At 42.4% G+C, this 21,512-nt stretch overlaps 1 protein-coding gene across 3 annotated transcripts in view; it reads right to left on the reverse strand.

The window, feature by feature from the left end:
* clcnk (chloride voltage-gated channel K) overlaps positions 1-21,512 on the reverse strand; it is a 55,765-nt gene that overhangs the window by 27,429 nt on the left and 6,824 nt on the right. For 2 of the 3 annotated variants that reach the window (XR_015753466.1, XM_087980485.1), the window contains exons 3-9: positions 19,060-19,188; positions 14,154-14,293; positions 12,796-12,873; positions 9,852-9,930; positions 6,424-6,549; positions 2,975-3,059; positions 1,533-1,634 (exon numbers count right to left, since the gene is read on the reverse strand). Coding sequence is in view for 2 of the 3 variants with exons in the window: in XM_087980485.1 (XP_087836611.1) it covers positions 1,533-1,634; positions 2,975-3,059; positions 6,424-6,549; positions 9,852-9,930; positions 12,796-12,873; positions 14,154-14,293; positions 19,060-19,188 (739 nt within the window). In the remaining variant the exon portion in view is untranslated. The remainder of the gene's footprint in view (positions 1-1,532; positions 1,635-2,974; positions 3,060-6,423; positions 6,550-9,851; positions 9,931-12,795; positions 12,874-14,153; positions 14,294-19,059; positions 19,189-21,512) is intronic. The other variant, XM_087980486.1, reaches the window with a different exon arrangement.

Raw genomic sequence — 21,512 nt, forward strand, 5'->3', positions numbered from 1 at the left:
GTCAGGAAGTGAGTTACTTGCTGCAATATTCCTAGCCTCTGACTTGCTCTTGTAGCCACTGTGTTTATGTGGTGAGTTCAGTTGAGTTTCTGGTCAATGATAACACCCAGAATTTTGATAGTGGGGGATTCAGTGGTGGTAACACAATTGAATGTCAAGGGGCGATGGTTAGATTGTCTCTTATTGATGATGGTCATAACCTGGCATTTGTGTGGCACGAATGTTACTTGCCACCTGTCAGCCCAAACCTTGACATTGTCCAGATCTTGTTACATTTGAACATGGACTGCTTCAGTATTTGGGAAGTCATGAATGATGCTGAACATTGTGCAATTATCAGCGAACATCCCCACTTGTGGCCTAATGATCGAGGGAAGGTTATTGATGAAGCAGCTGAAGATGGTTGAGCCTAGGACACTAACAGAATCTTATGGAAACTATAAACATTTTGCTGCTTTTTTCATTAATTAATGTACTAAATGTGTTTTACTTAAATATTATAAGTAAATTATTCATGCCTGAAATAATTCTACAAATTCTTTCATATCACAAGCAGTAATATTACAAGGGAACATGTTTGTTTGAAACATCCTAGTCAAACAAAATCAACAGGAAGATGACTTCTAAAACAGTGCTGTTGTTGTAGTTTGTACTTATGACCACTGTGCTGTGCAGGAGGGAATGGGCCTAACTGTGTGATGTCACAGGAGTAGAGGCCTCTTCTGTGCTGTATGACTGTGACTCATCGGTAGTGGCCATGAAGGGTCTGGCCTGTCCTGTCACATGACTTTGGCTGTGGCCTAGTGGATCAATGGCGTGCATCTTGGACCATGGACTGTTAATCCATGGACCACAGTTTGAAAGTTGCTGATCAAAAACAGCAACATTGGACTTATGCACGACCTTGCTTAAGTTGCAACTGGAATACTGTGGGGTATGGTTTTGAAAAGCCCACTATAGAAAAGAATGAAAACTATGCTGTTTTAATTCAACAGGATGTAACAAAGGGATAAAGGTTTACAGTTAAAGCACGAGACTCGAGAAATTTCTGTATTTCTATTGGAGCTCAGAACATCAAGAAATGAGTATTAGACTCTTTAAAGGTTATGGGAAGATAAATAGTGATAGGTTCTTTCCACTGATTGATGATATGACTAGAAAAAGCCTAAGGTATTGACAGAAATCAATAGAGATAGGTTGGCCCTTTTTTATGCAGAAGGTGATTTGTATATATAAGTCCCTGTTACATACAGTGCTCAAGGAGCATTCATGGGTTTTTTTAAGAGTCTTAGGTGATTACTTGAAAAGGAAGAACACAAGGAGAATTGCTATGGAGAAAGCAATGGGTTAATGCCTTGGCCAGAATTGACTAGCCAACCAAACGGTCGCTTGTCTGTTATACAATTTGAAGTTTGATGTTCATGTATTTGGATGAAAGACAAAAAGATTTGGCAATATGTCTCCAATTTCAACCATATTCAATTTCCGATGCACCAAGCAGCAATTTGTAAAAAATAATATTGCAATCTTACTCTGCTGCCACAAGCTTCAGGATGAAAGCATTTCTTCTGATGTATCCTACCACCCAGCGCTGACAGCACAGATAGACACAGCTCAGTATCCCACAGATAATCCTGATAAAGATAATAACAAAGAGCAGATAAATCAAGCAGTACAAAATAAGAACAGAAAACACTGGATAAACTCAACAGGTCTTGCAGTATCTGTGGAGAGAGAAATAGAGTTAATGTTTTGAGTCCAAAGACACTTCTTCTGGACTGTTGCTTTGGATCAGCGTGCACTGATGGACTCAAAACATTACTTTATTTCTCTCTCCATGGATGCTGCAAGACCTGTTGAGTTTCTCCAGCATTTTCTGCTCTTAATTCAGATGTCTAACATCTACGGTGTTTTGCTTTCTATTTAAAGTGAAAGTAATATTTCAGATCCAGAAACATTGCCAGATATTTTCATTCAGATAACATGCCAGTTGCAGGAACCAATATTTCCAAAGTGGTTACATTCTTAATGGGACCTAATACTCTATCAGTAACACTGTCAATCTCAGTGTGATCAATAACTCAAGGACTTGATATTGTCAGTATATGTGTCTCCCACTGCTGTGAATGGGGGTAGCAAGTATCTGAATAGATCACACCCATCCTCGGTGTGAAACTGTTGCTATCTGAATGTGCTATTCCTATTCAGACAACAATTTTGACAGTACCTGACTTTGTTCATTCCTGAACTGTATGGGATCTTGTCTGAAACTGATATTAACACTCTTGGCCCAAGTATAATTTTGTCAGTCATTACCTGAATTAGAAACAGCAAAGTTTTTATTTCCAGCACCATTGTAATTCACCTTGAAAAGCTGATAATGACCCAACAAATAGGAATAAGAGGCAACAAAAGAAAAAAGGAGCAGTTGTGAGATGTCGGGGACTCTTATATGGTACGTCAAAATCAGTGACTCAGAAGTGTTGTTCCACATTTGTGCTGGCATTACTGTGGACATAATTGTCATTTTGTTTTGTTTTCACTGGAAGAATAATGTTCACTAATGTTATGCACATGTGATTAAATAATGTTATCAACACATTTTAACGGCATGATCCGGTGTTTACAAAGTTGTCACAGATCTCTTCACAAAAGTATGAAAATAGTGAATGATTTAATTTCTCTGGGTCTAGTGCAGCCTTTTAAAAGCGTTAAGTTTTAATTTATCGTCTACCCAATGCTCAATATTGCACAACATTAACAATATGTTTTCCTGTGCCACTCTGTAGAAACAAATAGATTTTCTAGTTCCCCATATAACACTACTTGGTGAAGGCTATCCTGAGTAACGCGTGCGATAGCTTGCGTCCCACTCAAACACTGTTGCAACAGACGCTGTAGCTGCTGTTGGTGCCATCGTCATCCTATTTTTATAAATAGCTGGAGAACAGATAAAGCTGCAAATACACCTCACCCCAAGATGATAAAGATTAATGTTTCAGGTAAATCAAATGGGAAGTCAATGCTGAATTTTGTCTTGAAAAGAGCAATGATAGTTTCTGAAAGAAAAAGAAAATAAGAAAAAATATTAGGAATGTATCTTAAAGCAAAAAACTGGAGTAGGCAATTATCCGATCTGCTTTCCATGCAACCGGGAGACTTTCTTGGATTTATAATTTTCCTTATTTCCAATTTTCCTGATTTCCTTCCCTTCCTGCAGAGGCTGATACTTTCACAGAGACAATTCCACAGGCATTGGTACATCATTGAAGTGGATATTATTCATAGAGTCATACAGCAATGAAACAAACCCTTCGGTCCAACCAGTCCATGTCAATCATGATCCCAAACTAAACTAGTCCCACCTGCCTGAGCTTGGCCCATAACTCTCCAAACCTTTCCTATTCATGTACTTATCCAAATGCCTTTTAGATGTAACTGTATCCATATCCACCACTTCCTCTGGCACTTCATTCCAAACACAAATCACCCTCTGTGTAAAAAAAAGTTGCCCCTCATGTTCTTTTTAAATCTTTCTCCTCTCAGCTTAAAAATATGCCCCTAATTTTGAACTCCCCCACCCTAGGGAAAAGATCCTTGTCAGTCACCGTATCTATGCCCCTCATTATAAATCTCAGTAAGGTCACCCCTCAGCCTCCTATGGGGGCTCCAGTGAAAAAATCCCAGTCTTTCCAGTCTATTTTTATATCTCAAACCTTCCATTCCTGGAAACATCCTGGTAAATCCTTTCTGAGCCATCTCCACTTTAATAATATCCTTCTTATACAGGGCGACCAGAACTACAAACAGTACTCCAGAAGAGGCCCTCAACTTCTTGCACAACCTCAATGTGACGTCCCAATTCCTATACTCAAAGGTCAGAGCAATGGAGGCAAGCATGTTAAAAGCCTTCTTAACCATCCTGTCTGTCTGTGATGCAAATTTCTAGGAATTATGTACCTGAACTTCTAGGTCTCTCTGTTCTACAACACTTCCCAGGGCCCTACCATTAATTGTATAAGTCCTGTTCTTGCTTGTATTATTAAAATGTAATACCTCACACATATCCAAATTAAACTCCATCTGCCATCCCTCAGCCCATTGACCCAATAGATCAAAATCACCATATCATTTAGACAACCTTCTTCACTGTCCACTATATCACTAATTTTGGTGTCATGTGTAAATGTATTAACCATGTCTCCTATATTCTCGTCCAAATCATTTATATAAATGGCAAACAAAAGTGGACCCAATATCGATCTCTGTGGAACATTGCTGGTCACAGGCCTCCAGTCTAATAAACAAACTTGATTGAGTTTTTTTAATGAAGTAACCAAAACAGTTGATGAGGGCACAGCGGTAGTCATTGATTACTTGGACTTTAGTAAAGCCTTTGACATGGTTCTGCATGGTAGACTAATTAGTGAAGTTAGATCATAAGGGATTCAGGGTAAGCTTGCCGATTGGATACAGAATCATCCAATTGCTCCACCATTACTAAATAAAAACCAAAAGAACTGTAGATGCTGTAAATCAGAAACAAATTGCTGGAAAAGCTCAGCGGGTCTGGCATACCTGTGAATTCAGAGTTAACATTTTGGGTCCGGTGAGTCTTCCTCAGAATGATTCTGAGCAGGGTTCATCAGACTGGAAACATTAACTCTGATTTCTCTGCACGGATGCTGCCAGACCCGCTGAGCTTTTCCAACAATTTCTGTTTTTGCCTCCATCACTACTCTCTGTCTCCTACTGTTAAGCCAATTCTGTATCCAATCGGCAAGCTTACCCTGAATCCCTTATGATCTAACTTTCCTAATTAGTCTACCATGCAGAACCATGTCAAAGGCTTTACTAAAGTTCAAGTAATCAATGACTACCGCTCTGCCCTCATCGATTGTTTTGTTTACTTCATTAAAAAAAACTCAATCAAGTTTGTGAGACATGATTTTCCTCACACAAAACCGTGTTGACTATCCCTAATCATTCCTTGCCTTTCCAAACGCATGTAAATCCTATCTTTCAAAATCACCTCCAACAACTTACCCACCGCTGATTTCAGACTCACAGGTCTATAGTTCCTAGGCTTCTCCTTACAGCCGTTCTTAAACAATGACACAACATTAGCCACTCTCCAGTCCTCCGGTACTTCACCTGTGTTTATAGATTATACAAATATTTCTGGTATGGATTCTGCAATTTCCTCCCTAACTTCCCACAACATCCTGGAATACACCCAATTAGATCCTGGAGATTTATCTACCTTTATGTTTCCAAAGTCCTCCAGCACTTCCTCTTCTGTAATGTGAACTGTTTTCAAAACATCAATATTTATTTCCCTGAGTTCTTTAGCCTCTATTTCTTTCTCCAAGTAAAAACTGATATGAAATATTCACTTAATATCTCTCCCACCTCCTGAGGTTCAACACAAAGATGACCTTGTTATGCTTTAAGGGGCCCTACTCTCTCTCTAGTTACTGTCTTGCCCTTAATGTGTTTGTAGAACATTCATGGATTATCTTTAACATTATCTGCAAGGCTATTCACAATGTAAACATTGTTAGTGGGTGCTGGCAGGGAGAGGTTTACAAAATTATGAGGGGCGTGGATAGGATAAATAGACAATGTCTTTTCCCTGGGGTCAGGGAGTCCAGAACTAGAGGGCATTGGTTTAGAGTGAGAGGGGAAAGATATAAAAGAGACCTAAGGGGCAACGTTTTCATGCAGGGGTGGTACGTGTATGGAATGAGCTGCCAGAGGATGTGGTGGAGGCTGGTACAATTTCAACATTCAAGAGGCATTTGGATGGGTATATGAATAGGAAGGGTTTGAAGGGATATGGGCCGGCTGCTGGCAGGTGGGACTAGATTGGATTGGGATATCTGGTCGGCATGGACAGTTTGGACCGAAGGGTCTGTTTCCATGCTGTACATCTCTATGACTCTATGACACCATAGTCAAACTAATCATGCCATCACTCAGCAATAAAAACCCAAAGCTGGAACCCAGCCTTGCTGTGTTCTGCCTCTTGGTCAGTCTGTCAGTATACCTTTAGGAGACTCTCTGTTAGTAAGAACTCATTGCATTTAATATTGTCAACGACAGTACTTTGGGAGAAATATCGCAGGAATGATTGATCCACTGTCATCAGTAAAAATCAAAATTAGCCCTGCTACATGTAGAATGTTTTTCCTAACTTGTTAATGGGATATGGATGCAAGAGTCTAATACATTGCTACTCCTGTACTGTTTTATATTTGGATAAATATTGTCTCACTTGCAGACTGAAGAGTGTTTCCAATTCTGGAACTATCATGTTTTTCAGAATATACCACCATTATAGCAAACTAAAGAAACCAAGTGGATGCATGGTAAAGAGCTTCAGCTGTCCCAGAGGTGCCAGTGTGTGGCGTTTGTTTTTACCTTGTTCACTGTTGAACACAGCAAGGAGTCGAAACATGAATGCCCCACAGGTAGCAGCAAAGAAGCCTCGCCAATAGTTACGCACCGCAAAATGAGAGGACATCACCTCCACACTGAACAGCACACCTTAGGAAAACAAGCACAGATCACATTTCAACCTCAGGACAGAAGTGTTTTTTTAACCACACTGCCACTCAGTAAGGATCAGTGACAGTAACATGGTCATTGTCAAGTGCCTAGGCTGCTCATTGACATTTATACCTTGAGCATTATGGGGACTGATTTTCAATCCAGTGAATGAGTGAACACCCCCCAGCAATGCCCTCCAAAATGCACTCCAAGAACAGTTTAAATGTATGTCACATTTATTGTTTAAAACACTGACATTTTTCTGATTCTTTCTTCTCGGGAATTAGATTAGTACAGCTACAGTTACCAGCTAACAGAAATGGTATACTCCAACAGTTAATAAGAGTTTGTCTTTCCATTGGCTCTAACTTCCACATGTGGCTCCCTGTGGAAGTTGGTGTATGAGCCCAAGACAGTAACTGAGCAGCTGTCAGCTACGACAGATGTTACCTTCAATACTCTCTCAATCGAGTGGATTATTCCTGATAATCTGAATGCGAGTGCATTAGCTTAATTGGCTGGATAGCACACTTGCAATGCAGTGTAATGCCAAAGGTTTCAATTGGGGTGGCATGGTAGCTGAACGATTAGCACACTATTCAGGGACCCAAGTTCAATTCCACTCTTGGGTGACTGTCTGTATAGAGTTTGCACATTCTCCCCATGTCCTGCTGGTTTCCTCCAAGTGCTCTGGTTTTCTTCCCACTGTCTGAAGATGTGCGAGTGAGATGGATTGGCCAGACTAAATTGTCCAGGGATTTGCAGGCTAAGTGGATTAGCCATAAGAAATACAGGGTTAGAGGGTTGAGAGACTGGGTCTGGATGGGATGCTCTTCGGAATGTTAGTGTGAGCTTGATGGGCCGAGTGGTCTTCTAGGGATTCTATGGATTCCAGCATTGGCTGAGGTTACAATGAAGGAACCTCCTTCTCAACCTCTCCCCTTGATTGAGTTGTGGTGACCCTCAGGTTAAACCACCACCATTTGTGTCTCTCTAATGAGTGGTGACTTTTAGATACAACATTTTGTGCTCAGGGGAGTACCACACTAACCAATACTTAACCACACAATGTTGGAACTCAAGACGTAACAACAGGGTTCCCCTTGTGAACTGAACTAGGTTTTCATACCTCTACACATGAGATTTTCCAAAATTCACAAAGGGAAACTGAGAAAAACAAAGACTGCAGATTCAAAATTGTTCAACTGTTTTATTTTACAATGAGTGACTATACAGAGCAAGTTAAAACTGGAGTCATAATTTCCATCAGAACATTTGTCGTTTCATTCTAACACCAAATAGCGGATGTGCACGGGAGTTCCCCCAAACTTTTCCTGTAATGTCAGCAGATTAGTTTGCAGAAACACCCAAAATCAGTGTGCTGGCTTTCCAGTTTGCACAGCTTTATTGTGGGCCAATGAGAGACACATTCTTCCTCCAGGAATGAAATTCATACCCAGGAGCTCCTCCACAGAAGAGGAAGGCAGCAACCTTCATGATAAAAGGTAGCATCAACTCAAGCCAACTTATCATGGGTGGCACGGTGGTTAGCACTGCTACCTCACAGCGCCAGAGACCCGGGTTCAATTCCTGCCTCAGGGGACTGACTGTGTGGAGTTTGCACATTCTCCCCGTGTCTGCGTGGGTCTCGTCCGGGTGCTCCGGTTTCCTCCTACAGTCCAAAAATGTGCCGTGCTAAATTGCCCGTAGTGTTAGGTGACGGGGTAAATGTAGGGGAATAGGTCTGGATGGGCTGTGCTTCGGTGTGGACTTGTTGGGCCGAAGGGCCGGTTTCCATACTGTAAGTAATCTAATCTAATCTAATCAGAGTTAGCTGCACATAATTAACATGGAGATAACAAAAGAGCACACTGCCTTTTGACAAAAAGTGTGGTGCTGGAAAAGCACAGCAGGTCAGGCAGCATCCGAGGAGCAGGAGAATTGACGTTTTGGGCAAAAGCCTTTCATCAGGAATGGGGCTGTGAGCTGAGGGGGTGGAGAGATAAATGGGAGGGGGTGGGCTGGAGGGAATGTAGCTGAGAGTGCGATAGGTGGATGGAGGTGGGGGAAATGGTGATAGGTCAGAGGGGAGACTGCAAGTTCCTCTCCCACGTGGTTGATGATGCCCTCCAGCGCATCTCATCCATTTGCCGCACCTCCGCCCTCAAACCTCACCCCTCCAACCACAACAAGGACAGAACCCCCCGGTACTCAGCTTCCACCCTACCAACCTCCATATACATCGCATCATCCTCCACCATTTCTGCCATCTACAAACAGACTCCACCACCAGAGGTATATTTCCCTCCCCACCGCTATCCACCTTCTGTAAAGACCTTTCCCTCTGTGACTCCCTTGTCATGTCCACGGCCCCACCAACCCACCCTCCCTCCTGGCACCTTCCCCTGTCACTGCAGGAATTGCAAAACCTGCGCCCACACCTTCCCCCTCACCTCTGTCCAAGCCCCCAAAGGAGCCTTCCACATCCATCAAAGTTTCACCTGCACTTCCACACATCATTTACTGTATCCATCGCTCCCGAATGCGGTCTCCTCCACATTGGGGAGACAGGCTACCTACTCGCAGAGCGCTTCAGAGAACACTCCTGTACACCCGCACCAATCAACCCCACTGCCCTGTGGCCGAACACTTCAACTCCCCCTCCCATTTGACCAAGGACATGCAGGTTCTGGACCTTCTTCATCGCCACGCCCCTAACCATCTGACGCCTGGAGAAAGAATACCTCATCTTCCACCTCAGGACCTTCTAACCCATGGCATCAGTGTAGATTTTACCAGTTTCCTCATTTTCCCTCCCTCCATCTTACCCCAGTTCCAACCTTCCAACTTGGCACCATCCTCATGACCTGTCCCAACTGTCAATCTTCCTTCACACCTATCCACTCCACCCTCCCTTCTGACCTATCACCATTACCCCCACCTTCATCCACCTATTGCACTCTCAGCTACCTTTCCCCCAGCCCCACTCCCCTCCCACTTATCTCTCCACCCCCGAGGCTCCCAGCCTCATTCCTGATGAAAGGCTTTTGCCCAAAATGTCGATTCTCCTGCTCCTCGGATGCTACCTGACTTTCTGTGCTTTTCCAGCATCACACTCTCAACTCTAATCTCCAGCATCTGCAGTCCTCACTTTTGCCTGCCTTTTGACAAATATACCAATTGCTTTCTAGTTTGTGGATATTATGACACCGTGAATGACACCATGCATGTCCTCCACCAGGAGGGTTCCTTTTTCAATCTGCCTCAATGCAGAGACCAGTTTCTGACCAGATTCTTACCACTGATGGGCGCACCAAAGCAACTTGCAACCCCTACTGCTGCTGCCGCCACCAGCATCTCATACCGTTTGTTCTTATTCTGTAGAAAAGGAACATATCACAGGCTGGATGAGCTTGACTCTGTGGAAATGCAGTTATTTATGAGATGACACAAGTTGATTTGAAATCACATAGAGACATCACATGATCTGAGGTAAGATGGAGTCTTATACCATTATACCATCGGGTCACATGCTTGGATAGACTGACGATACCATGAGCATGTCTGTTAAAGGTAATACTTAAAGTATTATGTCACTGACCGTGAGACATAACATGACAAGTTGTTGCTGCAAAAGTGTCATTTGGAAAAGATCATTTTCTAATGCCCTGCTACAATAGTGCAGCAAGTTTAAGATTTTGGAGAAGATTTGTCGCTCAGATTGTGGATCAGGTTGTAAGTTTGCTCACTGAGCTGGTGGGTTTGTTCTCAGACGTTTCGTCACCATGCTGAGTAACATCATCAATGAGCCTCTGGTGAAGCATTGGTGTTCTGTTCTGCTTGCTATTTATGTGTCTTGGTTTGTTGTGGTGGGTGACATCATTTCCGGTTCTGTTTCTGAGGGTTTGGTAAGTGGAGTCTAAATCTATCTGTTTGTTAATGGAGTTCCGGTTTGAATGCCAGGCCTCTAGAATTCCCGCATGTGGCTTTGTTTAGCCTGTCCCAGGATGGATGCATTGTTCCAGTCGAACTGATGTCCCTCTATCATTGGATACCAATGATAGTTGGTCATGTCCTTTGGTGGTTGGTTGGTGCTCATGTATCCTGATGCCTAGTTTCCTGCCTTCCTGTCCAATGTAATGTTTGTTGCATTCCTTGCAGGATATTTTGTATATGACACTTGTTCTGCTGGCTGCGGGTACAGGGTCCTTTTAATTAATCAGGAGCTGTTTCAGTGTGGTGGTTGGTTTGTGGGCAACCGTGATGCCTATGGGTTGGAGTAGTCTGGTCATCATATCCGAGATGTCTTTAATGTATGGCAGGTTAGCTAGAGTCCCTGGGCATGCTGTGTCTTCATGTTTAGGTCTGTTGTGCAGGAATCAGCAGACTGCGCTTATCAGGTACCCGTTGTTCCTGAATACATTGTATATGTGTTTTTCCTCGGCTTCTCATAGTTGTTGGGTGCTGCAGTATGTTGTGGTGCGTTTAGATAATCTCCTGATGTGGCTCTGTTTGTGGGTGTAGGAGTGGTTGCTGCTGTAGTTGAGTATCTGTTCAGTGTACCACACATTGTACAACAGGTTACAACACATTGCAGTACCCAGGAACCACGAGAAGCCGAGGAAAAACAACTATACAATGTATTCAGGAACGACGGGTACCTGATAAGCCAGTCCGCCGATTCCTGCACTAAAAACCCAAACAGGAAGACACAACATGCCCAGAGACTCTAGCCACCCAGCCATACATCAAAGACGCCTTAGAGATGGTGACCAGACTACTCTGGCCCCTAGTCATCACAGTAGCCCACAAGCCTAGCACCACACTTAAACAGCTCCTGTTGAATTTAAAGGACCCCGTACCCATAGCCAGCAGAATAAGTGTCGTATACAAAATATCCTGCAAGGAATGCAACAAACATTACATTGGACAGGCAGGCAGGAACCTAGGCACCAGGATACATGAGCACCAACTAATCACCAAAGGACATGACCAACTATCACTGGTAGATGCACACACAGACAAAAAGGGACATCAGTTCGACTGGGACAGGCTAAACAAAGGCATGCATGGCAATTTCTAGAGAATTGGCATTCAAACTGGAACTCCATTAACAAACAGACAGATTTGGACTCCATTTACTAACCCTTCAGAACTAGAACCAGAAATTATATCACCCTCCACAATAAACCAAGACACATGAATAGCAAGTGGGACAGAGCACCAATGCTTCATTGGAGGCTCACTGATGATGTTACCAGCATGGTGGTGAAATATCTGAGAACAAACCCACCAGCTCAGTGAGCAAACTTACAACCTAATATAGCAAGTGGCTGGAAACTAGCCCTTGAGGTGAATGTTTGACATGAAATGAATACTTTAAGTACAGGTAGACAACCCTTTATCCGAAATCCTGAAATCTGAAAAGCTCCAAAGTCTGAAGGTTTTTTTTGTGAAGTTTTATGCTCATCAACAAGGTTGTTTGGCGTGCAAACAGTTAACCCACGTTGATACCCACTCGATGCGTGTCATTCAGATGCAACATTGGGGGGGGGGGCATGGCCCAGCACTGGCAGGCCTCAATTCTGTCTCAAGGCCTGTTTTACTCAATGAGTCTGCTCCTTCGGTAAGACATTTAAAAATTTCACCATCAAAACTATCACTTCTAAAATTTGAAAAATTCTGCATTTTGAAAACTAGCTAGTCCTGAACATTTTCGATAAAGAATTGTGTACCTGTATTAACTGTAAGTGTAGTGAGGAACCTCAATGTACAACATCCAATACAGCATTGGAAGAAACTGATTTGATGTTCATTTTATCCAATTTGAATAGTGATGTAATTTGCTTATTAGAGTTGTATGAAATTAAGTATATTCCTGCAATGAATCATCACAGCCAAGTCCCACTCTATTCTCATCTAGCACACATATGAACATGCTTTCCATTAGTATTACTGGTCTGAAAACAGCAATAAGAACCCGGGCTGACTTTAGCCAGGAGTTGCTGAGACTGATTATATTGACTCCATCAGCACTCCAGAGAGATCAGCTAACAGACAGAAGATCAATCCTTCTTGATTTGCATGGCTCACAGGGATCCCCATTGATACTCAGAGAGAGAGAGAGATTGTGCGCTACAATTTACTGAACAAAATAAGTCAGGCTTCCACTGTGTCCACAGCAGCAATGACGTTATTTAGGGATTAATGAGTTGTGAATTTCACTTCAATGTCCCTGCTTACCTCATAATCTCCAGTAACTGTGGTTCGGATTCTTCCCAAATAAGTGGCAATCATGCTGGAGATGTGAACAAAGGGACCCTGAGGTTCGGGCAAGAAAAAAAATTGTTTAATAATTTTCATTTTCCTCATTCAATCTTCTATGTTTGGCATTAATTCTTTTTTGCTCAGGAACATACACATATCCATCCATCATAAAATGTGGTGCTGGAAAAGGACAGCTGGTCAGGCAGCATCCAAGGAGCAGGAAAGTCGACATTTCGAGCATAAGCTCTTCATCAGGAATGAGGGGGTGGCCCAAGGAGGCTGAGACATAAATGGGGTGCGGGGGTGGGGCTGGGAGGGGGGGGGGGGGGGGGGGTAGATAGCTGAGAATGTGATAGGTAGATGGAGGTGGGGGGGGGTGATGCTGATAGGAGAGGAAGGCGGAGCAGATAGGTGGGGAGGAAAATGGACAGGTCAGACAGTTCAAGAGGGTGGTGCCAAAGATTGGATCAGGGATAAGAGGGGGAGGGGAAATGAGGAAACTGGTGAAATTAACATTGATCCTATATGGTTGGAGGGTCCCAAGATGGAAGATGACACATTCTTCCTCCAGACGTCAGATGGCTAGAATCTGGCGGTGGAAGAGGCCAAGGACCTGTATGTCCTTGGTGGAATGGGAGAGGGAATTGTGTTTTGCCACAAGACCGTTGGATTGTTTAGTGTGTGTGTCCCAGATATGTTCTCTAAACATTCCGCAAGTTGGCTTCAACTACACAGGATCAATATTTATTTCACCAGATTCCTCATCTCCCCTTCCCTCATCTTATCCCAGATCCAACCTTTCAACTCGGCACCGCCCTCTTGACCTGTCCTACCTGTCCATCTTCCTTCCCACTTATCCGCTCCACCCCCCTCTCCGACCTATCACCATCACCCCCCAACTCCCACCACCATCTACCTATCACATTCCTAGCTACCTTCCCCCAAGCCCCACCCCACTCCCATTTTTCCCTCAGTCCTCTTGGGCTACCCCCTTCATTCCTGAGGAGCTTATGGGTGAAACGTTGACTTTCCTGCTCCTCAGATGCTGCCTGACCAGCTGTGCTTTTCCAGTACCACATGTTTGACTGTGATCTCCAGCATCTGCAGTGCTCACTTGCTCTTAGATATCCATACGGTCAAACCCCAAGTGTTAATGAGTGCCACCTCCAAGATGTCTTTATCACCCTGCCTGGGTCCATCCATCCTTTCATGATTTCTCTCCATTCTTCATTCTGTATCCCACTGGCTCTCCTTTCTCCTCCCATCTCTTTAGTTCCTAGCACTGCTACACTCTTCCCATCTCTCTTATGTTGTACAGTTGAGCCTTAACTTACCACTTTCCCCAAGAATATTGTACTTCCTGCAGCCAGTGAACATGTCAAACCGACCACCTTTGCACTAAAGTTTTTCATCGTCAGATACTCCTCCAAAAGTACTCCAGTTAGAATGGTCTTCAGTTCTGGAATGCCTGAACCTAGATGCAAAGGACAAGTCCATTTGGATGCATTTTTGAAGCAGCACAAAGAGAAACACTTGATCTGAAAGCCCTGGCCCAGATAAGGCAAACGGAGGTTGTGAAATATCAGTTATTTGGAAACCTAAACAATCTTTCATCGTTTGCTCTAATATCAATTAATTGCTCCATCATTGATGACTTTACCTTCAGCTCCTAAGCCCAACCCTGGAATTGCACCCCCGCATACCTCATTGCCTGTCTCCCTGACTTTTCACCAGTCTCTGGTGAAGAAATTTCTCCTCATTTCAGTCCTAAATGGCCTAGCCTATATCCTGTAACCCCCTAGTTTGGGAACATCCTTCCTGCATTTACCCTCCCTAGTCCTGTAAGAATTTCATAGGTTATTGTTATAACCCTCCTCATTCTTCTAAGCTCCAGGGAGTAGAGTCTGAACCAATCCAGTTTCTCTTCATGTATCAGTCCTGCCTTATTTCTTCCCGGTTTGCCCACCTTGAAGAACATCTGTTCCTCCCTCTGATAGGATTGTTATTCCAATCTTTCTTCTTGTTCCACCTATCTGTTCACTCCTTCCCCCTCCTCCCTACATCCTCTCTCACTCCATTTAAAAACTCCTTTTCCTGAGATTAATATCTCCTTGTGTGGCTCTGCGGTATCTTTTGTTTGATGATGCTCTTGTCTTGGGATGTTTTATTTTGACAAAAGGGTTCCACAAATTTAAGTTGTTGCTGTGTTCTGTCTCTTTGAATCTTTTCGTTTCATTCCGAATCTCTCTGCCCAGCAATGAAACCAAAGTTACGAACATTGTCTGTCCTCTGCTACTGTGGCTGTGATACATCAACACTTCTGTTGTTTACGGCATACATTTGGACCATGCTGTACACATCTATGATTCTATGTATGAGAATTGCAGAAGGCAAGGTTGATGAAAAACATATTTTGTCTTAGAAATATTTCCCTGTGATAAAACAGCAATAATACTTTACCAATGCCCATTGGCTTTGAGATAACCTGAAGTCATGAAAGACACAATATAAATTTATTGCAATTTATTTTATTATTTTCTTTTATTGTAAAACATATTGTTTAAATATTAGTCTTAAAAATTCAATGCTGCCTGTTAATTTGTTTTGTAATTCCTGACTGCACAACAAACTTGTTGCAGTACTGTATGAAATCAGTTGGGGGAACTCTATTCACATACCACAGCACTTTATAAACCAAGTAACCCTGACGAGGTTGGCAGTGTTCCAAATATTAAATCAGTCAGGGCAAGCAATGCATTGAGCTATGTAAGTCAGTATTGTAATTCCTACAGCACGTTGGTGATATAACCCATTGACTGTCAGCATGCCAAGAAAATAGGTTTTCAAACATTCAGTATTAATTATTGTCAGGAAGTTGGTTGAGGGAATAGAAATGTAGGTATAGAAAACAGGAACTTTCAGCCCATCAACCCTGCTCCAGCATTCAATATGATCATAGCTGATCATCCAACTCAGTCTCTTATCCCTGCTTTCGCCCCAAGCCTTTTGATCCCTTTAGGCCTAAGAATTAGAATCTCCTTGAAAATACTCAACATTTTGGCCTCAACTGCTTTCTGTGGCAGAGAATTCCCGAGGCTCATGACATTCTGGGTGTAGAAATTTCTCCTGACCACAGTCGTGAATGACCTAGCCTATATCCTTAGACTGAGATCCCCTTGGTTCTAATTTGCCTAGTCATCGGGAATATCTTTCCTGCATTTACCCTGTCTGGTCTGGAAAAATTTTAGAGGTTTCTGTTAGATCCCTCCTCATTCACTCCTATGAATATTGCCTGAATTAATCCAGTCTCTCTTCATATGTCAGTCCTGCAACATCTCTTTCAGGTCTGCCCAGCTTGAAGAAGTACTGCTCCTCTCTTTGACACGGTTTCTGTTTCAATCCTTCTTCTTGTTCTGCCTATCCGCTCACTCCTTCACCCCCACCCTCCATCATCACATTAAAACTACCTTTTCTTGAAAACTGTCAGTTCTGAAGAAGGGTCACTGGACCTGAAACATTAACTCTGCTTTCTCTCCACAGATGCTTAGTTTCTCCAGCAATTCTGATTTATCGTTATCGGCCATTCAAGGAATCAGTCTGGTAAACCTTTTTGTACTCCCTCCATAACCTGACATCCCTCTTCAGATAAGGAGACCAAAACTGCATACAATACTCCAGGTGTAATCTCACCCCCTGTTCAATTGCATCAAGACATCCCTGCTTTTGTATTCAAATCATCTCACTACATATCATTTGCCTTCTTCACTGCCTGCTGTACCTGCTAGCTTACTTCCAGTGACTGGTGAATAAGGACACCCAAGTCTCATTGCACCTCACCTTTCCCAATCTATCACCAGTTCCAATAATATTCTGCTTTCCTGTTTCTGATATCAACATGAATAACCTTATATTTATCCACTCACATTTCAACTGCCATGCATTTACCCACTCACTCAACTTGCCCAAATTACATTGCAAAATCTCTGCATCCTCCTCACGGCTCACCCTGCTTTGTGCAAGCTTGGAGATTTTTACATTTAATTCCCTCACCTACATCATGTATTGTCACGGCTAAGATCTATCATCACTTCACCCAATTTTCAAATTGGAATCCTACACTGCAAGAACAACTTGCATTTATGCAGTGCTTTTAATGTAGAAAATGTCCCAAGTTACTTTACGGAGGGTGAGAGGAAAACAAATTACATTAAAACAAGGCAAGTTAAGTGCAAGTGACTGAAAGTTTAGTCAAGAAGATGGTTCTTCAAAGCTTTTTGGAAAGTAGAGACAGAAGAGAAGAGGCAGTGGGTTTAGGGAGGGAGGTTAGCTTCACATTGGTGTGGCGAAAAGCCCAAGTTGGAAAATTGAGAATTAAGCTAGAGCTGGAGACTATTTAAATATAAAGGTGGGGCAAGTTCACAAAAGGACTTGAAGATGAAGCCAAAGAATTTAAATTTGATAAATTGATGGCCTTGGATGCAAATTAGGTTAGCAAAGATTTAGATAATTGGGGCTTCATGAATGTTGAACCAGTTGGAACTCATGAAGGATCAGCAGACATCAGAGTAGATTTTAAAGTGAGTGGTCATGGAGGTGATAAAATTGTACAGCACAGATAGTATTGCTGAGGTCAACATATGGAGTTTTAGAAATGAATTGGATATACATTTCAGAGCTGGGCTCTGGAATGAGCAAAATACTGAGGTTATAAATATCATTTCAGGTGTTAGTTACCAACCATTGGCAGCTTGTGGTTAGGCGGGGCTTTGTTGTCAACAATCCTCCTTTCTACACTGAGTTTCAGGGCCTGTCTGATTATCAGTGATGGCAGATAGACCATCAGTGATTCTTAGCAAGAAGAGGCATTGGTCTTACACTACAAAAAGCAGTTTATTGCATAATAGTAAGAGGTACAAGTTACAGTGACTAGTTTGGCATAACTACTGAAGACTATCAGCAACTAAAGGTGGCGTACCTGTCCCCAGTTGGACCTTGTGCTTCATCCAAACCTTCTGCGACATCTTCAGATTGGGTGGAGCTCAATGCAATTTCAACATTAATTCTTTCAGAACCATAATCTTATACAACAGTAAATATTTCAGTTCAGTCTGAGCGAGTGGTCAGAGAGGAGGATGGAGTCAGTGGCAAGGGAGTGATGTATGTGGCAGAGCTTGGATATGAAGTCTGATTAGTATACATATGGCTCATCATTGTATCCCCTGACACCATTGTACTGTCAATGGTCATGAGTCAACCATTGGCCCAGCTAAGACACACAATTATCAGACTGAGAATTGGACCAGGGAACTTACTGGTCCACACTTACTGATTTAGTAAATTGGCCACAAAAAGAGATTCCAAAATGGTGGAGGAGAGAAAATTATGCCTGTAAGAGCTGCTTCTTTTTTGTTGAGGTTTTTTTTCAGTACTGGAACTGATTTTCTCGATTTCCTGGAGCAGTAGTTACTGTTTTATATGCTGTTGCTTTGTTTTGGAACTTTGAAAAAAAGATCAAAACATCGATACTTTGAAATGAGAGAAAAGAGAGAGCAGAAGTCCACATAGAGAATTGAAAAGGCTGGAAGTTCACAGCTGACTGACATTTATATCTTCAACATTCTCCAGCTGACAAGCATCTCTGGACATTGGAGTTCAGTCTAAGAGGTGATGGAGGCTGGTACAATTACAACATTTAAAATGCAATAGGATGGGTATATGAATAGGAGGGGTTTAGAGGGATATGGGCCAAATGCTGACAAATGAGACTAGACTAATTTAGGATATCTGGTCAGCATGGACAAGTTGGACCGAAGGGTCTGTTTCTGTGCTGTACATCTTTATGACTCTATAGAGAGTCAAACTCATCTATCAGTGCTACCAATGGGTGCTGTGCTCAAAAGTCAGAGAATCAGCACCACACTATTTAGCTCTATCAACTCAAATCCCATTGAACACTGATGCCAGCTGGAAACAGAAGAGCAATGAATTGACCTAATCTCTCAGAAGACCTTTGCTATTGACTTCTTCACTTAACTACCATTCCCTCTAGTTTAAAATTCCAACTCTACGACTGGAATTTATGGATGGACTTTGAGTGTCCAACTCTGAATTTCAGTTCACCTTGACATAGGAAGCTGAGATTAACCAGTTGTATTTTGAGATATGTCCTCAGTGCTGATGGGAAATGGAATCATACAAATACTGTTTGCTCTATAAATACACTGGCAGTGACAGACGTACCTCCTGACTGTGGTGACACACATTGAGAGAAGCCGGTGGAGAATGTGGTCATTACAATAGGATACACAGTCCAAGAGATGTACTGGAGAAGACTGCTGCCTTCCAACTGCTCAAAGAGCCACCGATGAGCTGTGGACATACACAGAGCATGACAAACAAGCAAATTCACAACGAACAAAACAGGCTGGTTCTGCACCATGGTCACATTCAATTCGGACACATGCTCAAACTATTTTAATTTACATGCTAAAATTGTTTCCACTGCTCATGTCAAAACATAGCAATATCTGGTTTCAACAAACAATTTGGAGAAATTACTATTTGCCATTACACAATCAGTCTTATAGTCTAACTGAGTCTGTTAAAACTCAGTCTGTTGAAATTCATCTGGTCTGAAACTGATAAATTGCTGCAGCACTCAGTTACTTCAGGAAATACCAAGCAGTAACTGATGTGAAGAGTTGCAAAGACAAGACAAGGGCAGAAAATGAAGGAACAGGAAAGGAATACATAGTTTTAATTATTTACTAGCACTGACACCCATTATAACCAATGCAACAATGTTGTTTGATTTTACTTGATCAAAAACAACTTGATATGAGAATTTTAAAATATAATATTCCTCTTGTCAATACCACCTTCAAACACTTTTCAATCAATCTGTTCAGAGATGTTATCATACACCTCTGGAGCAGGTGGGATTTGAACCCAGGTCTCCTGGATCACAGACAGGGACACTACCACTACACGACAAGGGATACACAATTATTGTCAATTATTCTTTTCTGTTCAGAGATGTTATGATACACCTCTGGAGCAGATGGATCAGAGCTGGGAACACTACCACCACATCCTAAGATGTGGTGTTAGTGAAACTGTAAATAGCAGAGGATGGTTTCAATCCATTGAGCTTTGGCTCAGTATACACTCCTGTTGCACCACTCTGGGAGCTAAAATCACAAACCAATCAACCCACCCCTCTGGATAATTGGCAGGATTCGAACCCTGGTCCTCACACCATTACCTAAGTGTCTGGATTAATAGTCGAGCAATAATGCCACTAGGGCATTACCTCTTAATAATTTTCAACTTTAATGGACGAATAGAAATTGTCAACTCACGGGCTCTTGGACTCTTCACTTAGCGGGCAGGCGATCTAAATCAATAGTACTCTTTAAATAAGGACTTATTACAAGCGTTCCTTGCTCTTATGTTTAGTTACAAAAGATTTGGAGGGACGTGGGCCAAGCGTAGGCAAGTGGGACTAGTTTAGTTTAGGATAATGGTCGGCATGGATTGGTTGGATTGAACAGTCTGTCTCTGTGCTGCTTTACTCTATAAAACATCCTCTTTGGTGGTTAAAGGCATAACTATGCACATGGGAAAAGCTGAAGGTCCAAACCACAATATGTGCTGCCAATTCATCTCAAGGAGGAGACGTCCCAGCTGATCATGTTCTCCTTGGTGTAGAGAAAGAGAAATACGTCCATTCAGCCCTGATCACTGGGGACTGCTGCTGGCCAACATACATGATTTAATGATGGGTAAAGAATATTGAACTTAACTGTGATGCCTTCTACACCAAATACCTTGGTTAACATGAAAATTTCTGACTGGAAGTGGGTGCCAGTGCTGCAAAAAGTGTGGATCCCTGGTATTTTTACATTGTGATGTGGAGGTGCCGGTGTTGGACCGGTATGGACAAAGTTAGAAGTCACGCGACAACATATTATAGTCCAACAGGTTTATTTGGTGAAACTTGATGAAGGAGCAGTGTTCTAAAAGCTTGTGGTGGTGGAGGCTAGTACAACTGCAACATTTAAAAGGCATCTGGATGGGTATATGAATAGGAAGGGTTTGAAGGGATATGGGTCAGGTGCTAGCAGGTGGGACTAATTAGTTTAGGATATCTGGTCAGCATGGACAAGTCGGACTGAAGGGTCTGTATCCATGCTGTGCATCTCTATGACTCTATGACTATAACCTGATATAACATTGTCTGTGATGTCACTGTAGCTATGTATCTGATGAATGTATTTTTTTCAAATCTCCTGGTCTTTTTCTGTTTTGCATATTTTTGATGAGCCTCTAGCAGGTTTCCCGCCTTTAAGTGACTCAGGCATTTGTTGCAGATGCACAGGAACATCACCACAAATGCGCATGGTCGTATGCGTGTCTTACTTGATCCTGACTTGGAATTATACTGCTGTTCCTTCACAGTGGTTGGGTCAAAATCCTGGAATTACATTCCTAACTGTGCTGTGAATCACCACGGCTAACCATGTGGTTAATCCGAAATTTCTGTTGGGCAAGATAACTAGAGAGGGATGTGAATTCTGCAGAATATCTGCACACTATCTTCACGACAGTCCTGGGAAAATCGGACAAACTAAAAATTCAACACAAAAAAGTAGCTATCAATAATGAAAAGATAACCGGGACCAGTACCTTCC

The sequence above is a fragment of the Chiloscyllium plagiosum genome, unplaced genomic scaffold (genome assembly GCF_037043375.1).
Source record: "Chiloscyllium plagiosum isolate Xiang-an unplaced genomic scaffold, Cpla_swu_hap1 HiC_scaffold_37, whole genome shotgun sequence".
NCBI classification, from domain to species: domain Eukaryota; kingdom Metazoa; phylum Chordata; class Chondrichthyes; order Orectolobiformes; family Hemiscylliidae; genus Chiloscyllium; species Chiloscyllium plagiosum.